The sequence below is a fragment of the Ostrea edulis genome, chromosome 7 (assembly GCF_947568905.1).
Source record: "Ostrea edulis chromosome 7, xbOstEdul1.1, whole genome shotgun sequence".
NCBI classification, from domain to species: Eukaryota; Metazoa; Mollusca; class Bivalvia; order Ostreida; family Ostreidae; genus Ostrea; species Ostrea edulis.
The window spans coordinates 7047777-7067370 of record NC_079170.1 but is presented as its reverse complement, the minus strand read 5'-3'; the positions used below and the strand labels follow the sequence as shown (position 1 = coordinate 7067370).

The 19594-nt window shown below is 34.8% G+C and overlaps 3 protein-coding genes across 3 annotated transcripts in view; all 3 read left to right on the top strand.

Annotated features, from left to right (window-relative positions):
* Nucleotides 1–4813, top strand: part of LOC130046356 (uncharacterized) — a 20279-nt gene extending 15466 nt beyond the window's left edge. The window contains exon 6 of the mRNA XM_056143156.1: nucleotides 1419–4813. Within this exon, the coding sequence (XP_055999131.1) occupies nucleotides 1419–1621 (203 nt within the window). The 3' untranslated portion in view covers nucleotides 1622–4813. The remainder of the gene's footprint in view (nucleotides 1–1418) is intronic.
* A 3914-nt stretch (nucleotides 4814–8727) lies between these two features.
* LOC125656239 (uncharacterized) lies at nucleotides 8728–13896 on the top strand. The gene is made up of 2 exons (XM_048886857.2): nucleotides 8728–8852; nucleotides 10730–13896. The coding sequence occupies exon 2, from the start codon at nucleotides 10734–10736 to the stop codon at nucleotides 11451–11453; it is 720 nt and encodes a 239-aa protein (XP_048742814.2). The 5' UTR covers nucleotides 8728–8852; nucleotides 10730–10733; the 3' UTR covers nucleotides 11454–13896.
* Nucleotides 13897–15617: 1721 nt separating this feature from the next.
* LOC130047761 (uncharacterized) lies at nucleotides 15618–16819 on the top strand. Its single transcript, XM_056143151.1, has 2 exons — nucleotides 15618–16385; nucleotides 16480–16819. The coding sequence occupies exons 1-2, from the start codon at nucleotides 16149–16151 to the stop codon at nucleotides 16606–16608; spliced, it is 366 nt and encodes a 121-aa protein (XP_055999126.1). The 5' UTR covers nucleotides 15618–16148; the 3' UTR covers nucleotides 16609–16819.
* Nucleotides 16820–19594: the final 2775 nt, after the last annotated feature.

Sequence of the window (19594 nt, the reverse complement as noted above, 5' to 3'; positions counted from 1 at the left end):
TGGCCCCCGGGGATCGGATGGGGCCACAATAGGGGGTCAAAGTTTTTTGTTTTGTTTTTTTTTTTGTTATTTGGTTTTTTGTTGTTGTTTTTTTTTCCGTTTTTTTTTTTCTTTTGATATAGTGCAGATTCAAGTTTGTTAAAATCATGGACCCCGAGGATTGGATGGGGCCTCAAGGGGGGCCTCAAAGTTTTACATACAAATTTATAGGAAAAATCTTTTAAAATTTTCTTCTCAAGAACCACTGAGCCAGAAAAGCTGAGGTTTATATGAAAGCTTCCTGATATAGTGTAGATTATAAATTGTTAAGATCATGGCCCCCGGGGGTCGGATGGGGCCACAATAGGGGATCAAAGTTTTACATACAAATATATAGGAAAAATCTTTAAAAATCTTCTTCCCAGAACCACTAAACCAGAAAAGCTGAGACTTATATGAAAGCTTTCAGATATAGTGCAGATTCAGGTTTGTTAAAATCATGCCCCCCTGGAGTAGGATGGGGCCACAATAGGGGATCAAAGTTTTACATACAAATATATAGGGAAAATCTTTAAAAATCTTCTTCTCAAGAACCATTGGGCCAAAGAAGTTCACATTTACATGAAAGCTTTCTGACATAGTGTAGATTCAGGTTTGCAAAAACCATGGCCTCCAGGGGTAGGTTTGGGGCCATAATAGGGACTACGGTTTTACATGGAAATAGATATGGAAAATCTTCTGATATGGACCAAGGTGACTTAGGTGAGCGATGTGGCCCATGGGCCTCTTGTTGTATTTGGAGACCATTTGTTCAATGCTCTCTCTCTCTCTCTCTCTCTCTCTCTCTCTCTCTCTCTCTCTCTCTCTCTCCATTGAAAATTAGTAGGATTTCGGATGTGTACAACAGATAATATTCTTTGAAATTAGATGATTAAATGATAAAAGTTGTGGTGATTGACGTAGCTTAAATTACAAGTATACACACAGAATTTTGGACAGTGACATTATTGACTTTGAAAACCAACTGGAATCCAAATCTTTATTCAATTTTTTTTTAAATTGCAAGTTTTTTAAGTAACAGAGTCACTCAGTGACCTACTGTCGTTGGTCTTCGTCCGTCGTCGTGCGTCGTCATCTTCGCTAGCCAAGGGTTTTCTGTCCACGCCGCTCCCTGTTTTAGGAGGCAAAACATTGATGTAGAATTTGGCCATAATGACGATGTGTTATATTCATTCTTCATTATAATTAAAACAGTGCCTGAAACTGAAATATTTTGAAAGCACTTATAGATACTACCGGGATTAGTCACATTTTTTTTTTTTTGGATTGAACTTCTCGGAATTTAACACATGTATCTACATTAAATTAAAATAAAATGCTTATGGAATTATGATTAGAACTCATAGCTGTATTTAATGTAGGAACTTTTCTTTTTTAAGCGGACCGTCCAAGCATTGTCCGACATGCCTCTGACGAGGACGAGAGCTACGTCCTGACAGATTTCCCATATGTCAATACACCAATGGTTATAGTCGGGAATTCGGACAGCCCCCCGGACAGCACCGAAGTTGCGGACAGCACCGAAGTTCCGGCCAAACCACCACCGACGTATGAAGATGTGATGCAATTTTCGGATGAATGATGGAATATATTTTCATAGTCTTGTATGTATATTTGCAGTTCCGGGGAATTATTGCATTTGAACAATTTTTTTTCCCCAGAGATACTAGTACATGTATATACTGTGTACGGGAAATGTGTAATACATATATATTATTACTACAGTAACTTGATCCGAAGAGTCGGATCACGTCGAGTTGACAGGCGCGGATCATCAGATCACACGAGACGCGAAGCGTTGAGTTTGATCTGATGATCCGCGCCTGTCAACGAGACGTGATCCAACTCTTCGGATCAAGTTACTGTAGTAATGATAAATTTATTATATACCCCCTATGCATTTTTAAATCCACATTTATATGATACTAAATGTAATCCAACTTATCAAAAATACAGACATACAGTGAAATTATGTTTTGTGTATACATTTTTGTTTGTGACGCGGCCAATATTTTAAGTAAAAAACGTTGCGTTGATGCATTGTGACAGCATCAGTTTCAGAGGATACTGATCATTCTCTCACCAGAGGGCGCGCTACGCAAGCTTCGCGTTGTGGAGCGTAGCGTAACGCCCTCTGGTGAGAGATTGGGATACTGATACGGAATCAGAAAACCACAGTGTGGTGATCCGGAAAACCGGATATTTAATACGCTGTGAAATCCACAGTATCAAAGAACGATACATTGGTGGGTATATAATAATGTATTTATATATGTATATATAATTATTTATCTGCAATGAAAAGGTGGATTTCGAATCTACCTATCATTCAGGTTAACTACCCAATAAACTAGCCATTGTGAATTTCAGGTTATTAAGAATCATTACTTCTAGTCAGAAAATGAGGATTTTTTCAACATTTATAATTTAATCCTTATTCTTGAATCACAGAGTTAAAAGTAAGGTTTTTGCAAAGACAATTTATTTCTCGGTTGATGCTCATTAATTGTATTTAAACTCACGTGGCAATACAGGAACAGTAGGTCATGATTTAAGCGTTTAATTTGCACAATGTGTAAATCTGGTGTATCAGAGTTACAAGCACAGGGGCTAAGCCCGTTTTGGGCCCAAACTCTATGATACCATAAATATAGTTATGGTATCACAGAGTTCGGGCCCAATACGGGCTTAGCCCCTGTGGTTACAAGGGGAATAAATATTACATATGGCGGCTACAGTACAACAGTTAAAAACTCTTAGCATTTTACCTGTAATATTTTAACAGCTTAAGTAAATTGATAGTAACGATATGATATCTGTACAGAATTTGTTCTGTTTTTCTGATTTGTTTGAATAGTAAAATAATATATGAAAATTGTACTTTTTATTACGGACCGGTGATTTTCCCAGTTTCTGTGGATAATTTACTTCGTTTTGTGAGGACTGTGTTGGGCTTCCTGGTCCGTTTCCTTTAACGCTTTTGATGCAAGTTGATTGTTTTCGAATTCACCCCCCCCCCCCTCCCCTAAATTGAATAGAATAACATAAAATTTACTGTAAGATTGCGTGTGCGACGTTGCGTCAAAGGACAAACTTCACACAAAACAAAATTTTAAAGTGAAAGTTTTTTTTTTTTCAATTTTCAGCTTTAAAAAAGAATAGGATGACTACAGATCGATGATTATGAAGTGTGTTTTTACAATAAGTCTACATCATGTATTCATTTGAGCGAGAACTACCCTCCAGTACAAATTCCTTATATTATATCTCTGACATTTTCCCCAAGTAAAATGCTTTACAGCTACATGTAATACGCAGTATGAATTTTTTATATATATCTATGCATAGAATTAGGTGCAATTGGGCATTTTTGAGACCTTATTGTTTTCGAGTCCATCATTATTATGTCTGAATAGTCTTCTTTTTTTTTTTTTTCCTTGATTTGAAGGACATTTTTTCTGCGGTAGAATTGGTGCAAGACAAGAGGAAATCGTGAAAGATGAATTACTGTATAAATTTGAAACTATGTATCCTGTTTCACGCTGATGGTTGGGTTTTTATAGCTAAATCTGCTGACGATTAATTGAACAATATGTAGTGAATGACTTTTGCAAATGCTGTACTGTTATACAATGGGGCCGGAATGATAGTGTTGATTTTTAAAATTCCTATGACAAAAATCTCGCTTATTGTATCACAACAATGAAATCAAAGAAAACGTAATCGAATTTTAAATGTTTATAGGTATCGTATTTTCACGACCGGGGTCATTTTTAAAGCATAAACAAGAAACATAACCCATTTTCATGTGAACAAACATAGAAATTCAAATATTGCGTTATCAGAAAAATCGGACAACAATTTTTTTTTCTACAATATTGCTATGTTAGCGTTACTGTATTGCTGTGATGTGTGGGGATATCAAACTTCTGATGTCATAGAACATGTGTATTTTTTTTTTCTTTCTAGTTTTAACTTAAAGGGGCATGGACACGATTTGGGTAAAAAAAAACAAAAAAACATACTTTGATGATATGATAGAATTTGATACATATAAGATTTAACAACAAACCTAAATCTCTTTTTAAGAATGGATGCAAAAATATATCTGAGAAATCTAAACTTATAATTTTGAAAACGAGACACGGCCCTGGTTAGGATTTCATGTTATTTAACTCAATTATCAACATGACGCCAAAATCGACTGCTTCAGTGAAAAAATATTTTACAACAAATTTTTTCAGGTCTGTCTTCTTTGTGCTTGCTCCCTAATTTTGAATGCCTTTGACATACTTTTTAGTTATTTTGTTTTCTCACCTTCGCACGTGGTTTCCTAGCTAATGACAAGCGTTTGTTTCTAGTCCTATGAAAAGCACGCGCATGTGTCTACAAACACGATATATGGAGCTGGATTTTATGTAAATTCAAAGTGTATCCTAGGTGAAAATATTTTAATTCACTTAAAAAAAATTATTTTTTCTCTAATGAATAAAAACTTTAATTGATCATAAACTGTGTCCCTGCCCCTTTACGGTGAATGAGGGCGTTTCCCTCGGTATGTCGATGATCTCATATTATTACTTTGTGTAAAAATGTTTTGTAAATGTAATGTAAGCGTGTAGAACTATTGAATGTCATTGTGATGAGAACGTTTCCAGTGTCTCTGTCGCTATTGTATAGAAATATAATTATGCATTCAAGGGTTTTAGCGCCCATAAGTTACTTTTTGTTGTATTTTATAAACGTATTTTTTCAATAAAATGTAATAATTATATTCGTATTTTCTATCATTTAATGTACATGAAAGGTGAAGATAACGAACAGTGATCAATCTCATAACACCTATAAAGGTGAAGATAACGAACAGTGATCAATCTCATAACTCCTATAAAGGTGAAGATAACGAACAGTGATCAATCTCATAACTCCTATAAAGGTGAAGATAACGATCAGTGATCAATCTCATAACTCCTATAAGCAATACATGTAGAGAGTCGGGCTAACATGGACCGCTGGACACAGCTAACATGCCTATGGTTGTTTTGTTTGTTACGTCAGATGGAGAATGTTTCACTCATATTGACACGTCACAAATTTAGACGTATCCGTAGCGCTCATGATCATAGCAAATTTAGACGTATCCGTAGCGCTCATGATCATAGCAAATTTAGACATCGGTAGCGCTCAGGATCATAGAAAATTTAGACGTATCAGTAGCGCTCAGGATCATAGACAATTTAGAGTACAGCGCTCAGGATCATAGCATTTAGGGTTAATTAATGTGCCAACGCCTGTCAAATCCAAAAGATCCGTGATTGCCCACGACATTGAACTCGCGACAACCCAATTAGGAAGAGAACAGTCCAACACTGAGCAACCGCGTATAACCTTAGATTTGTACCCATGCATGTATAGATAATTTAACTAATAAAAAATGGATATTTTATTGAACATTGATGTCGACGGCAAACAAAAACACAACTTTATGACATAGTTTTCTCGATTTGAGATACTCCGTCGTCAACGTCCTATATTTGTGTAGCAAAATTCTATTATCATCTACACTGTACATACGGTGTGTATGCCCCTAAACTGATTGAGAACATGTTCTGCATATGATCAAGATTTAATCGAGGCAGGCTACTGACAAATAAGTTGAGGTTTCAGGGGTTTAGAAAGTTTCTAATCTAATTTGCAAATACAAGTTATCACAAGGTCGAAAGCTGTCTGACGTGTTTAGGTAGTTCTTTTTGATTTTGACTACGGATTATTCCGTTTACCTCATATGGGGCTCATGGCCTGTGTGACCGGTCAACAGGGAATGTTTACTCCTCCCAAACACCTACTCCCACCTTTGATATGTTTAGGAGTCCCTTAATTTTATATCTTGATAGGATTGTTTTTAGATTGATCACTGTTCATTATTTTCACCTTTTCATCCGTACTCTCACATCTCGTGTATTAACGATAAAGCTTCATCAACAGAAAAATAAGACACCGAGCTTTGACCTTTTGTCTCCTTTGGCCATTGTGATCATTAATGTTAGATCGCCAAGTACTGGTTTCTTTATGCTTTGGTTTAATTTGAAAATACACAGCCTTCAAATACAATTTGAAATTGATTTTCTGAGTATGGGTTTTGGAGATAGTTTCTAAATGCGACAGATTAATTTTTCCGTATTTTTTGGGACGTGTATACCCTCCTAATGGAGAAACCACGTTGTTAAATAGGCTAAGCATAGACATAATACACTCGAAATCAATACCAGTAACTTCATTCAAAGTCGAAATTGAGGACGCCAATGGAGCCTCTAGCATCATGGACCTGGTCAACTTAGGCCTACCATACAATTTCATGGTAGACGTGCTTGCAGATGAAGGAACTTACAACTAGGGTCCCACCAAAGGCGGATGGGGATCGTTTAGCAAAGAAATCCCTACAGTGACTACCTGTGTTTGCTGTGTGCTGCCTGTGAGTGATGGATGCGAAACGCTAGCTGCTATATGTTGTTTTGCCTACCCCGCTACGATCTGAGAGTCTTCCAGCTAATACGCTGTTAGACAGACTTCTCGACTTTGAAAGTTTTTTGGCTCTTTGTCCTAAACAGGATGATCCTCGGGAGGACGATTACAGTAGACTTTCATCTTTGATACATTTATGTCGTCTGTTGATCAATCGCAAGGAAGTTACTACCGCGCATGCTCAGAAAATATCTTGTAGAAAAGATAAGGTCATTTTGGGACACATTATATGAAGTAGGGTTTTGCTAGGTTTACATGAGATTTTCTATTATTCGATCAAACAGCAATGTGAATCGGTCATTAGTGCATGAACTACTTACTTACTGACCGCTACGCCTATGGCATGTTAGCAGGGTACATGTAGCAACGAGGGTCATCCATTCCCGTCGATTTTTCGCTATTTTAGGGAGGGTATTCCAACTTTGTTTTAGTTGTTTTATTTCTACCTCCACTGTCCTCCACCAGGTAACTTGGCCTTCCTCTCTTTAGTTTTATTTCTACCACCACTGTCCTCCGCCAGGTAACTTGGCCTTCCTCTCTTTAGTTTTATTTCTACCTCCACTGTCCTAGGTCATGTGACTGGGCCTTCCTCTCTTTAGTTTTATTTCTACCTCCACTGTCCTCCGCCAGGTGACTGAGCCTTCCTCTCTTTAGTTTTCCCTCTGGTGTCATGGCCTTAATGTGTCCCCAATGCATGAAATGCACCAATGAAAAGACGCTTTTGAAGGATTTCAATTATTGGGTAATGTTTTTTCCATTGAATTTTCAAGTAAAGATTTGTGAATAATGCACACATAAAGATGGTTTCATGGGATATTTTTTGGTAAATATGGGGTGTGTTGTTTTTTTTTAATTTACCAATGTTAAAAATTTACAAATAGTTTACAAAATTCTATTACAAAGTATTTTGGGTATCCTATATGTCAGTAATGTTTTGGAAATCACTATGGCAGAGTTATTTTTCTTTTCCCATAATGCAATATTTAAAAACATAACATGATAGTTTACTCATATAAAGAAGACGAAAGTATTACACGAATGCCAACTGTACCCCGACTTCGTACAGACCAGGCCCGGAGGTTATAAACCTTTTACCGTAGTCATACTCAAACTCAATCATGTTTGTTTTGAGTACAACTCTGAGCAAGCTTTGAAACATACTCGAAAAGTCTTGAGCCTGTACTCCATTTGAGTGTGAGAATGGTTTTATAAAAGCTTTATAACCTTCGATTTTGAGTATGAGTGCACGGAGTTCGATTTTGAGTATGGAAACGTGCTCAAAAAAGTAATTTGTTCCAGATATTAAAAGATGTATAAGATAAGATAAGTTTTATTCCAATTTTGGGCCCAGAGGGTCTAACAGTAAGACAGTTTATAGAGAAGGAAATTCAAAAAGAAAGAAAGTTTACAACATATATGTACATACTTTAATAACAGGCCAATATATGTAGCAAGCGCCCGCCAATAGGGTAGGTGACTATTCTCCTTTTTTGACGAAGCATTGTCCCTTTATCTTAATAGAGAACGTTCGATTTATCAGCTGACCCCCCCCCCCCCCCCCCCCCCTCTACTTTGAGATTGAAGCATCCCATTTGCTTTCTATTTTCTAATATTCTTTAAAAATTTTCATTTTTGGTCTTGTCAAGAAGAATTTTCAGAGTCATGAAGTCAACTTCTTCTCCGACAGCCCCCAGACCCCCCCCCCCCCCTCCCCCGGAAAAATCAATGACACGTGTATATATAGTGTACACATCTTCATAGTTAATAATAATACAATTTATAACACTTTAATTAAAAGAAGATTTTTTATGTTGCTAGAAATTGTCTGCAGTCATTAGTGTATTATTTAAAGGTTTGAAAACCAGTTATGGTTCTACTGAAGTGGCTCCCCGCTGTCGGCCTTATCCGACACGCCTATGCTAAAGATCATGTAAAAATCACAAAAGAATATAACTTGTGTTTCCTTTATAGGTATTGCATGAACGTTAAGTTTATCAAATATTATAATACGTGACAAAACACACAAAGCGACTGAGGTTTTGTTTTTGTTTTTTATTATCCATACGTTTCTTTAAGAATACACAAATCTATAAAAAGAAGCTATTTTCAGGTTATAATCCCGGCTTAAATAGCATTTCGTAATGTACTTTAACACCGCCACCTACCGGGCAGGTATTATATACCAAATATGGCGAACAGGTAAACAACGAATTAACACCAGTGGGAGAGTTAATGAGGTGTTTTCGTGAGAGAAAAATTCGATCCGCCTACAAAACAGACAGATAACACAGGTAAACTTTATTACTTTTATCATTTTTTTCAAATTTAGTTCGATCTGCTGAGGTTTGCTGGTATTTACTAATGTACTTCACAATTTGAACTCCAACTGATCTAGAGGTGTTGTAAATACTACGTGGCGGATCAGTGTAGGCGGGGCGTTAATGCTATATCATTGAGCGGTACCGAAATCTTATGTAAACGCAATATTTCATTGATTTCGGCAATATAGTTTATCCTCTCTCTCTCTCTCTCTCTCTCTCTCTCTCTCTCTCTCTCTCGCCAACCAAACCTACTAAATGAGGAAGAGAATACACACGTTATACATATTATTCTAAAGGCAAAGAAGTGCTCTGTTAGGTATAGCTATAGGGATACCTATAAAAGTTTATCTAATACTCTCTTTTGAATTATGAAAAAAGGGGGTTTTGAGAGAGAATATTTGTAAGGACATGTCCTCACACCACTTGTCCTCACTAAGCTAATATTTTGTATCTACATCTTTCACATGCTGTAGGTCACATTTATGACGACATAATTGTGAGGACATTTTTTTTCCCTCATAGTGCAATTCTGTCCTTAGAACTTTTGTCCATTGGTTGAAATTTAACCTCACTTTACACGTTTTACTGCTCTCTCTCTCTCTCTCTCTCTCTCTCTCTCTCTCTCTCTCTCTCTCTCTCTCTCTCTCTCTCTCTCTCTCTCTGAAATTGACATAAAAATGCCTCGAACTTGTCAATAGAGATTGTATTTCTTGGATATATTCGGACTTTGTCAAGGACTATAACTATGGCAAGCTCTTTTACTATTCATTCCAAAAATAAGACATCCCTTCAAATTAAAGAGATGTCTCTTTAAAGATTATCTCTTTAAAATGAGAGACATCGCTCTAAAAAAAAAAAAAAAAAAAAAAGAGATATCTCTTTCACTTAGAGAGATATCTCTTTCACTTTGAGAGATATCCCTTTCACCTAAAGAGATGTCCCTTTTACTCCGAGAGATATCTCTTTCACTTTAAGAGATATCTCCTTCAGTTAAAGAGATATCTCTCAAAGAGAAAGAGATATCTTTTTCCAATATTTTATTAGTTTGAATACTTAAGGAATTCTCCCAAAACGGGAGGTCGCCAAAGCAATTCTTACCATGATGGCTGCAATCCCGGGTGAAACTTACCATGATGGCTGCAAATTTTGCGTTTACCTCATGTGAAGTATATACAGGTAACAAAAAAAAAAACCGAAGAGAATAAATTGATAAAATATGTGAGTTAGACTGGATTTACATTTACGGTTGTACCAAATTATGTTTCCCCAACCACCTCTTTAACCTTTTCCGCCATGTTTACACTAGAAGTACATGTATTTTCATTGGTTAAAAAATAGGGTTACATATTAATGGCGATGCAGCAGGGAGAAGTCAATATGATCACCAGGGGAATTTAAAGGGATATCTCTTTAAGTAAAACAGATATCTCCATTTAAAAATTTAAAAAGATATATTTCTAACTTAAAGAGAATTCTCTTTTTACATTGAGAGAGATATATCTCTTTCTCTTCAAGAGATATCTCTCTAGCTTAAATAAAAGAATCTCTCAAAGAGAAAGAGATATCTCCCTAACTTAAAGAATATCTCTTTTGGTTAAAGAGACATCTTTTTTAGTTAAAGAGATATCTCTTTTTTAAAGAGATATGTCGTTTGGTTTAAGAGATATTTCCCCAGTGTGTATATATTATTACTATAAAGAGATATCTTATTTTACGAAGTATGTCGGTACAAGTGATAGGTTTGAAAGTGTAGATGTACTTGCATTTTACAAATTGGATATGATTATGTGTGAAATATTTGACGATTCAAGTTGTGAAATCTCTGTCACTCTTTTCTTTCGATTCAGTACTATGGCAGCCTTGAACTCAGACGGGTTTTCTGACAACTTTGATGGATCTGAATTCAATGCCCACAAGAAAGTCCAATCCTCAACAGAAAATCTTGGGATGTCTGAAGGTTTCGACAATCCATGCTTAGATATAGAGGATGGTACAGACAATTCGCCTGCCACTCTTCCCGTCACGCAGGAAGATATTCATATTGACACCACTCTACGAAGTCATGAAAATCCCAACTCCACGCCGGCCACCACGTCAGTTCCTATGATGACGTCACTTCCTGTTCTGTATACCACGGAAACAGGGGGTGCAAAAGTGGTTAAAGAGCAGATTATAATTGGAAATTCTAAAGGAAATGTTATTCAAACACAACGGACATGTCGCCAAAATATTCCAGAAAGATGGCGGGACATAGAACGTCAAAAACCACTGACCCAGAAACGAATCAAAGTTTTGAAAATATTGAGTATTGTAGCGTTGATTCTCTTTTTCCCATTAGGAATCCCCGCCGTTCTCTTCGCATTTAGACTGCAGAAGACCTTAAATGAAGGCATCATGCAGGGTAATATAGATAAAGCAATAAGTTTGGCAAAGCGGGTAGAGAGACTCATCATCTTTGCCGGGCTCTTTGCTCTGTTGACGGGGATTTTAGTTTTTGCAGTAGTTGAGAGAGCGCACATGACTGAGGACGAACTGAGGGCAAACACGAGAAACAGGATAATGCCGGGTTAAGCACAGCTGCCTAACTGAACTGAGATTCTGCTACAAGTAATATATATATTCATTAGCTATTTTGTAATAAGATGCAATACACAAAACAACAAGTAGAAGTGATTTCTCAAGTGCCAAACATTTCAGCGGCTACTGTATTTTTTGGCAAATCAATTGTAGCCGTGTATTTGTTTTTATTTTCCCCCTGAATCTCATAATTTATCTATGTTCTGTTACTATGGAGATTCATTGCTTTGTCTTGACCTTTTTCATGTTTTTGTCATTTCTCCTATAATTTTAAGCTTTGGGAGATTGCATTTTGTACACAGACCTAGATCTGTCAATAGAGTTTTATATTTAGAATCTCGGAATATGACTGCATATTTTTATGCACTATATGTAAATAGGCAGTGTCAAGGCTAAATCCCACAGATACATCATAAAATAGAAGGGGAAAAAACCACAGACATAACTTTTTTTCTTTTGATTTTTTGTAAATTGATTTTGAAGTGCTGATATTGCAAGCAGACAATAGGAAATTTTTTGGATTTGCATCAGATGTCAGTTTTAGATGACAGGGTATGTTTTTGTTATTTCACCATACTCCTGGAATCTGAATGGGTCTTATAATACAGACAATGCTCTTTATAGTGTGTTATGTTACCACATATTTTGACAAGGACACACAAGCGGAACGAACACATGTATGTATTTAATCAAATCTTTATATAACTACACGTATGATAGACTGATTATTGTTATATAACTACACGTATGATGGACTGATTATTGTTATATAACTACAGGTATGATGGACTGATTATTGTTATATAACTACACGTATGATAGACTGATTATTGTTATATAACTACACGTATGATGGACTGATTATTGTTATATAACTACAGGTATGATGGACTGATTATTGTTATATAACTACACGTATGATGGACTGATTATTGTTATATAACTACACGTATGATAGACTGATTATTGTTATATAACTACACGTATGATAGACTGATTATTGTTATATAACTACACGTATGATGGACTGATTATCGTTATATAACTACACGTATGATAGACTGATTATTGTTATATAACTACACGTATGATGGACTGATTATCGTTATATAACTACACGTATGATAGACTGATTATCGTTATATAACTACACGTATGATGGACTGATTATCGTTAGGATTTCATTTTTTTCTTGGGGAAATTGATTTTAAAGTTCGATTTCAATCAGAAAATGAAATTCAGCACGAAAATAAGCGCGATACATGTTAATAAATTTATAAATAAGCGCGATACATGTTAATGAATTTATAAATAAGCGCGATACATGTTAATAAATTTATAAATAAGCGCGATACATGTTAATGAATTTATAAATAAGCGCGATACATGTTAATGAATTTATAAATAAGCGCGATACATGTTAATGAATTTATAAATAAACGCGATACATGTTAATGAATTTATAAATAAACGCGATACATGTTAATGAATTTATAAATAAGCGCGATACATGTTAATGAATTTATAAATAAGCGCGATACATGTTAATGAATTTATAAATAATCGCGATACATGTTAATAAATTTATAAATAATCGCGATACATGTTAATAAATTTATAAATAAACGCGATACATGTTAATGAATTTATAAATAAGCGCGATACATGTTAATGAATTTATAAATAGTATAGCATTTTTAATGAGTGATGTGTACAGGTATTTGCTCTCCCAATATTAATGTCTAAAGATTTCTTCAGATTGGAAGTTCACAAAAAAGATATAAACATTTATATGTCAGTTTCATAAATTTTCGATGGGGTCAAAGTTTAGTAGTCTGACCCAAAAAGAAATTCTTAAAGTTTTGAAACAGAGTAATGTTTATCCCACAATAACGGTGAAATGAGAGTCCACGAACATTAATTAAATATTCACAGTTCAGTGATAATTCACTACGGGTACACACAGATTGCATGTCATTGACGTCTAAATGTTTAACTTCAATGTTGCACTAACTTTTCCAGGTTAAACACACAGTGATTTATCGAACTTGATTTTTTTTTAAAATAAGATTTATTTTCATGTTGTAATTGAATTAACCCTGTTAGACAATGCTAACACTGACACGCCACATTCAAACACGTGCCAAAGCATCGTCAAATTAGTGCACGCCAATACAATTTCTTACACTCAACTCTCAGGGCCTGATCTTCAATGAAGGTTAATATATTGGGTTTTTTCGTGTTCACTAGCGACCAGTGAATTAGTTATGAACGTCTATTTAAAGCAATTAAAGTTTAGCGTAGAGTGTTTTGTTATATGTGATACTCAATATTTGATATTATGCATGATATACTTGTCCAGAAGCACAGTATTGATAAATTTAGATTGTCTGTTCGTTATATGTAATTGTATGTACATTAAATACAGCATATGAAAGCTGTTGTGTCTCTTTGTTCTAAGTCTTTACCAGCAGTTACTCTTCCCTGTGTGCAGTTTATCTCGTTCTTTTGTTAAAACTAGCGTAGTACTTAGTCATGTTACAACACTGTGAAAACGTCAACAATCGTAACTATACTCGGTTGTTTCCGTAAGGTTCCGGAAAAGGACGAGTGAGGTCCGACAACGTTAAGGAAGTTAGTTTATCAGCTTTTACTGCGCGGGATGTTATAACCGTGCAGTACTGATCCAATACTTATTTCATTGGTGCAAACATATTACACATTCATTACTTAAACTTTCACTTAAACCTATCCGGTTGAAAAATTTCTTGTCGATTCAAATTTTGAAAGGGTTTGACAAAGACTATATTTTGTGTCGGAAGGATTGTTTAATCACAAAGTTCTAAATCTGCACGATTTTACAGTTTCTGATTTATCCAATATATCGTCAATATTTATGTAAGAATGAAAGTATATGAGATAATAACATTCAGTTTCAATTAGTAAATGTTAATTACGATTGATTATTTCATTCTACAAGTTACATGTATATCTAAAAGTACAACGAGCGATTAAAGGGGCATGGACACGATTTCCGCTGAAAATTTTCAAATTTTATTTTTTCCATTTTTATTGTTTACAATGCTTAACTAAAGTACTTCTAATGGTCAACCAAAATTTGAATATCAGTTGTTGAGGTATAAGTGAGATAAGTACTTGCAATTCTTTGTTATGTAAACAAGGCTCGTGCCATGTTTTTGTTTACATTAGCCTGTTCAATAGAAAATAGCGTGTTTAAAACAAAATGAGATGTGCCAAACACTAGAAACTATCCAATTGTGTTAAGATTTCACGTATGAATTGAAAAAAAATCTGCTTTAAACGAAACTTTTACTAGTTTATTTAACTTATGTAAACAAAAACATGGCACGAGGCTTGTTTACATAACAAGGACTTGTGACCTCGGTATCTCCCATGTACCTTGACTAATGACATTCAAATATCTGCTGATCATTAGTAATGCCTTAGTTAGGCATTCTAAACATTAAGAATCAAAAAAATGAAATTTGAAAATTTTCAGCTTAAATCGTGTCCATGTCCCTTTAAATGCAGTGTAGTAAGGAGCACCAAATTAACATAAACTCAAATAATTGAAGATATCATTGATTCATTTGATGCGCGCAACAATTTAAAGATCTCTTCAAATAATAAATGATATCTTCAAATCTGAATTATTGAGCACATTAATTGAATTGATGATATCATTAATTCTTCAGCTGAATAGATGCGCGCTTTAATTGAATTAATGACCTCTTTAAATGATTTAATGATATCAACAATTGAATTGATGCGCGCTAAAATTCAATTGAAGAGAGCAATAATTGATATAATGCGAATTGATGCGCGCATTAATTCATTTCATGAGAACAATAATTGATTTAATGCGCGCATTAATTCAATTATTACTCACTTCAATTGAATTAATGGTATCTTTAATTCTTTTGAAGAGAGCAATAACTCTTTTAGAGAGAGCAACTATATAATTAAAGATATCTTCAATTCAGCATATCCACAATTGAGTTAATGATCTCTTTAATTGAATTGTTGCTCTCTTTAAAAGAATTGATGCGCGCATCAATTCCTTATACAGAAGCAATGTAAATAATTAAAGATATCTTCAATTGAATTAAAGAGATCATAAAATTATTTATACCGAGCTCTAAATTAATTATTTCGAGCAATATTTCTACGAAATCGATGCTCTCATCAATGGAATTGAAGAGAGCAATAACTGAATTGATGCACGCTAGTGTGTTCTGTCTCCCAAGGAGCTTTAAAATCACATTATTAAGAATTTTAGTGGAAAATAAATTTCCTATGGATTTTAACTAAAACCCTACAGGAATTCCTATAAAAATCCTATAGGCCTTTTTTCTTTTCTTTCTTTCTTTTTTTTTTATATTTATATTTTCTATTTTTATTTGTGTTCTGACCGAGCTTCCATGATCATGTAGCAGATGATCGAAATAACGATCGTAGAACATGAAATATAGTTCGTTAGAGTTTTATCGAATAAAAAATTAGGAACAATATCAAAGAGAATATAAGATATAGATATTTAATTGAAAATGTTAAAAAAAAAAACGAAACGTGTAAGATAAAGGTAATTTAGAGCGTAAAGTTAACTGAAATGACGACAAGAAGAGCGGAGTAAACTACATCCGTGGTGTGATTTGGTCGCGATCAGCTATGGAGAAACTGGCGTCGGTCGAGCTTACTAAGTTGAAAACGCAATTGTTGATCACAGATTTCGACAGAAATTCAAAGGATCTGAGAGAATTGATGGTGGATATGATGGGTCAAATTAACGTTAAGCTCTTAGTCAGGTTTTTGGAAAGAAACAACGTATGTTCATCGTTAGGACTCGCGGTTGTAGCCATGCAGGAGACGATTCAAGACAGTAGGACATATTTAGACAAAGTGCAGGTAGGTTGCGTCTTTTATTTACCTTCAGTGTGTGTAAAATAAAATAAAAACGAACTGACGGAGTTTTTGTTCACTTGAGAGATTTCTGTTCTAGGATTTTAATGAAGACTCGCACCGGTACCCTGACATGAACATGCAAATTTTTTTAGCCTCGAAACCAGCCTCGCTTATGATCGTGCCGAGTCATAGCCGTGATGGAAGTTGCCAGGAAACAACAGGTTAACTTATCATCATAAAGTAAATAGGCTTATAACTCTGCCTACATGTTTTCGCTTCCAATATCATAGAACTTTATCTTATAAATTCGCCATGCAGAAGCTGTAGACGGTATTTAAAACTGTATAAAATGAAACAACAGAACGATAAGTTTAAAGATTCTCTTATATGAATTGATGAAATTCTTGTTTGTTTACAAAATAAACTGTATAAATATCCTGCTGCGTTTATTTCTGTTATGATGTCATTGCAGTGGCGGATGCAGGGTTTACGAAAGGTTGTGTGTGAAAGTCAAGTATTAGCCAAAATGCATAGCCATTTTGGGTGCCAATCTGGAGTTTTACTCACACTATTTCTATTATTTAAATTTGTGGCGAGAAGGGGGGGGGGGTTCTAAATCCCCCACTGCATTGCATAAGCAAGAAGCCAGGTGAAAATACAAGAACTGACTTTTGAAGCGGTGATTGTATTCATACGCAAGAACAAGCTGATCACGTGACCAAATTCTCATTAGTAATGTCATATAAGGAAGTGCATTGGCAAATGTAAATATATATATAACATAGTTGCTAACAGACACACACTAAGCACTATTATCTAGACCTATCATCCTTTGACAAAATCAGCACACTAGTGTCATCTTCACTTAGCGTGCTATTAACTACGTGGGATGACTCCATTACAATGTGCCCAAAATATTGTCACATTCAGATGAGAGCATGAGTGTATTTTCCTTTGTCTGACACAGCATTATAATCACGTGTATTTTCCTTTGTCTGACACAGCATTATAATCACGTGTATTTTCCTTTGTCTGACACAGCATTAATTATAATCACGTGTATTTTCCTTTGTCTGACACAGCATTATAATCACGTGTATTTTCCTTTGACTAACAGAGCATTATAATCACGTTTATTATATACTTTCAATTTCATCTCTTCTTTTTTCGTTAAAAGTTTGCGGGCATATATCACACGCAAGCTCGGCCCATCTATATCTACGTGCCAAAAAACTCGATCGTCATATTTCCCATACAAAGTCTATAACCTTTTTATTATATACTTTCAATTTCATTTAAAAACTAACAATAATTTTATTTTTAACAATAACTTTATCGATTTAACTGAGTAAAAGATGAAAACACAAACAATTTGAAAATTAACAGCGTAGAAATTTGATTGTGACGTAATGTTTGCGGGCCGGAATGTTTCCGGGCATATATTGTGTGATATATGCCCGCAAACTTTTAAAGAAAAAAGAAGAGATGAAATTGAAAGTACATAATAAGCTAGGATATTTTCCTTTGACTAACAGAGCATTATAATCACGTGTATTTTCCACTCCCACTATTTCTACAAATGACGAAAATTGGGCATTCTCTGTGTGCTGTCCTGCATTTACTGTTGTGCACGATATCCTACTGCGTTTGACCTTATTATAGACCGCTTTGTCACAGAAACCAATATTATTTATTTATTTTGATATCATGAAACATGTTGGCATACAGTCACATGAAGCACAATATTACAGAAAAGAAATGCGTAGTAAAACTAATATAAGACTTTTGTTTTGCAAGTCTTATAACAATCACTACTGCGTGTATTCCACTATGATGCTGCATTGTGCCTCGAAATATTGAGTTACATGTATATCTGTAACCTGTTGTTAATCATAGAGTAGAATTGTACAGTTAATACTTTACTTCTAGGGCGTATTCATTTAACTATTCACGAAGTTTCCTAGCTCGAACAACAGTGATAGGGTTGTACAACTTTTTACAGTGATATTCTTTAACAGTGATAGGGTTGTACAACTTTTTACAGTGATAGGGTTGTACAACTTTTTACAGTGATATTCTTTCACAAAGATAAACTTAGTAAACGCTTGGATACTATTTTTTTCTTATATCTTTATCTATAGTAGAGTCATAACAAAATGTTATTCATCTTCTACCACAGATTTGCAGAAAAATGGCAATATTAGGAATCTTTCGGTATACAAAGTTTTGAACATCTACATGTTTCAATTTCTAAAGAATGTGAAGAAAGTCTATATGTTCCTATGTTTGATCGTATAGCTTTATTGAATAAAAATTTGAGATATTCTTGCAGTTGATAGGTTTTCTAATTTGACTAAGAAATTCAATATTCTAGAGTTGCATACAGAGAGTTTCAATGAAAAACACCTTCTGCATACACAGCTACTGAATGTAGATTTAGAAGTGTAAGTTAATTAGTTTTAGTTTATCTTTTAAGATATGCAGGATAAATCTTTGTCCACGGCCGTTTTACAAATGAACGTAGCTAAACCTACAACGAAACAATATGACACTTAATTATTTCAGTCTCACCCTTTCCTTTGTCATTTCTGTGTGAAATAAAAGAAATTGATTTAATAATCGAACATAATTCTTAAAAAGAATTTTAGTCTACGAACTTTTACAGCCAAGTCAACATTTTGGTCTTGGTCATTTCATCATCTCATTTTAAATTGCTCTCCGCATAAATACTATAATAGTGACTACAATATTGTCCTTTGAGTATGCTCCAACAACGTGCTACCTATTCTTAGATTGTGCAGCTTTTTCGAAAGGGTATACATGTATTGAGAACCGGATACAATTATCAGATAATGTGGGGATCGATTACTGAAACTGCGATTCTTTTTCATTCCGAACAATGATTTCAGAAGATACTGCAGTTATGTCATTTTTCATGTTCTCACTTTTCTCCCCCAAAGCTCCGAATTACGAGAAAACGCATTGAGCTCCAGAGAGAAGCTAGTGAATCATGAATTGCGATAAAGCTCTCCTGCTTCGGGAAGATTCTTTTCGTCAAGGTCAGCATAACGCTTTCTTTCGTTGACATTGATGTTAGACAACTACTGAGCGAGCATAAAAATACTTCCATATGGCTTTGTTTGAATGTTCATTCGTATAAAACAAATACATTTATGAATATTATCTACGAAACCAGGGCAATGCAATGCAAG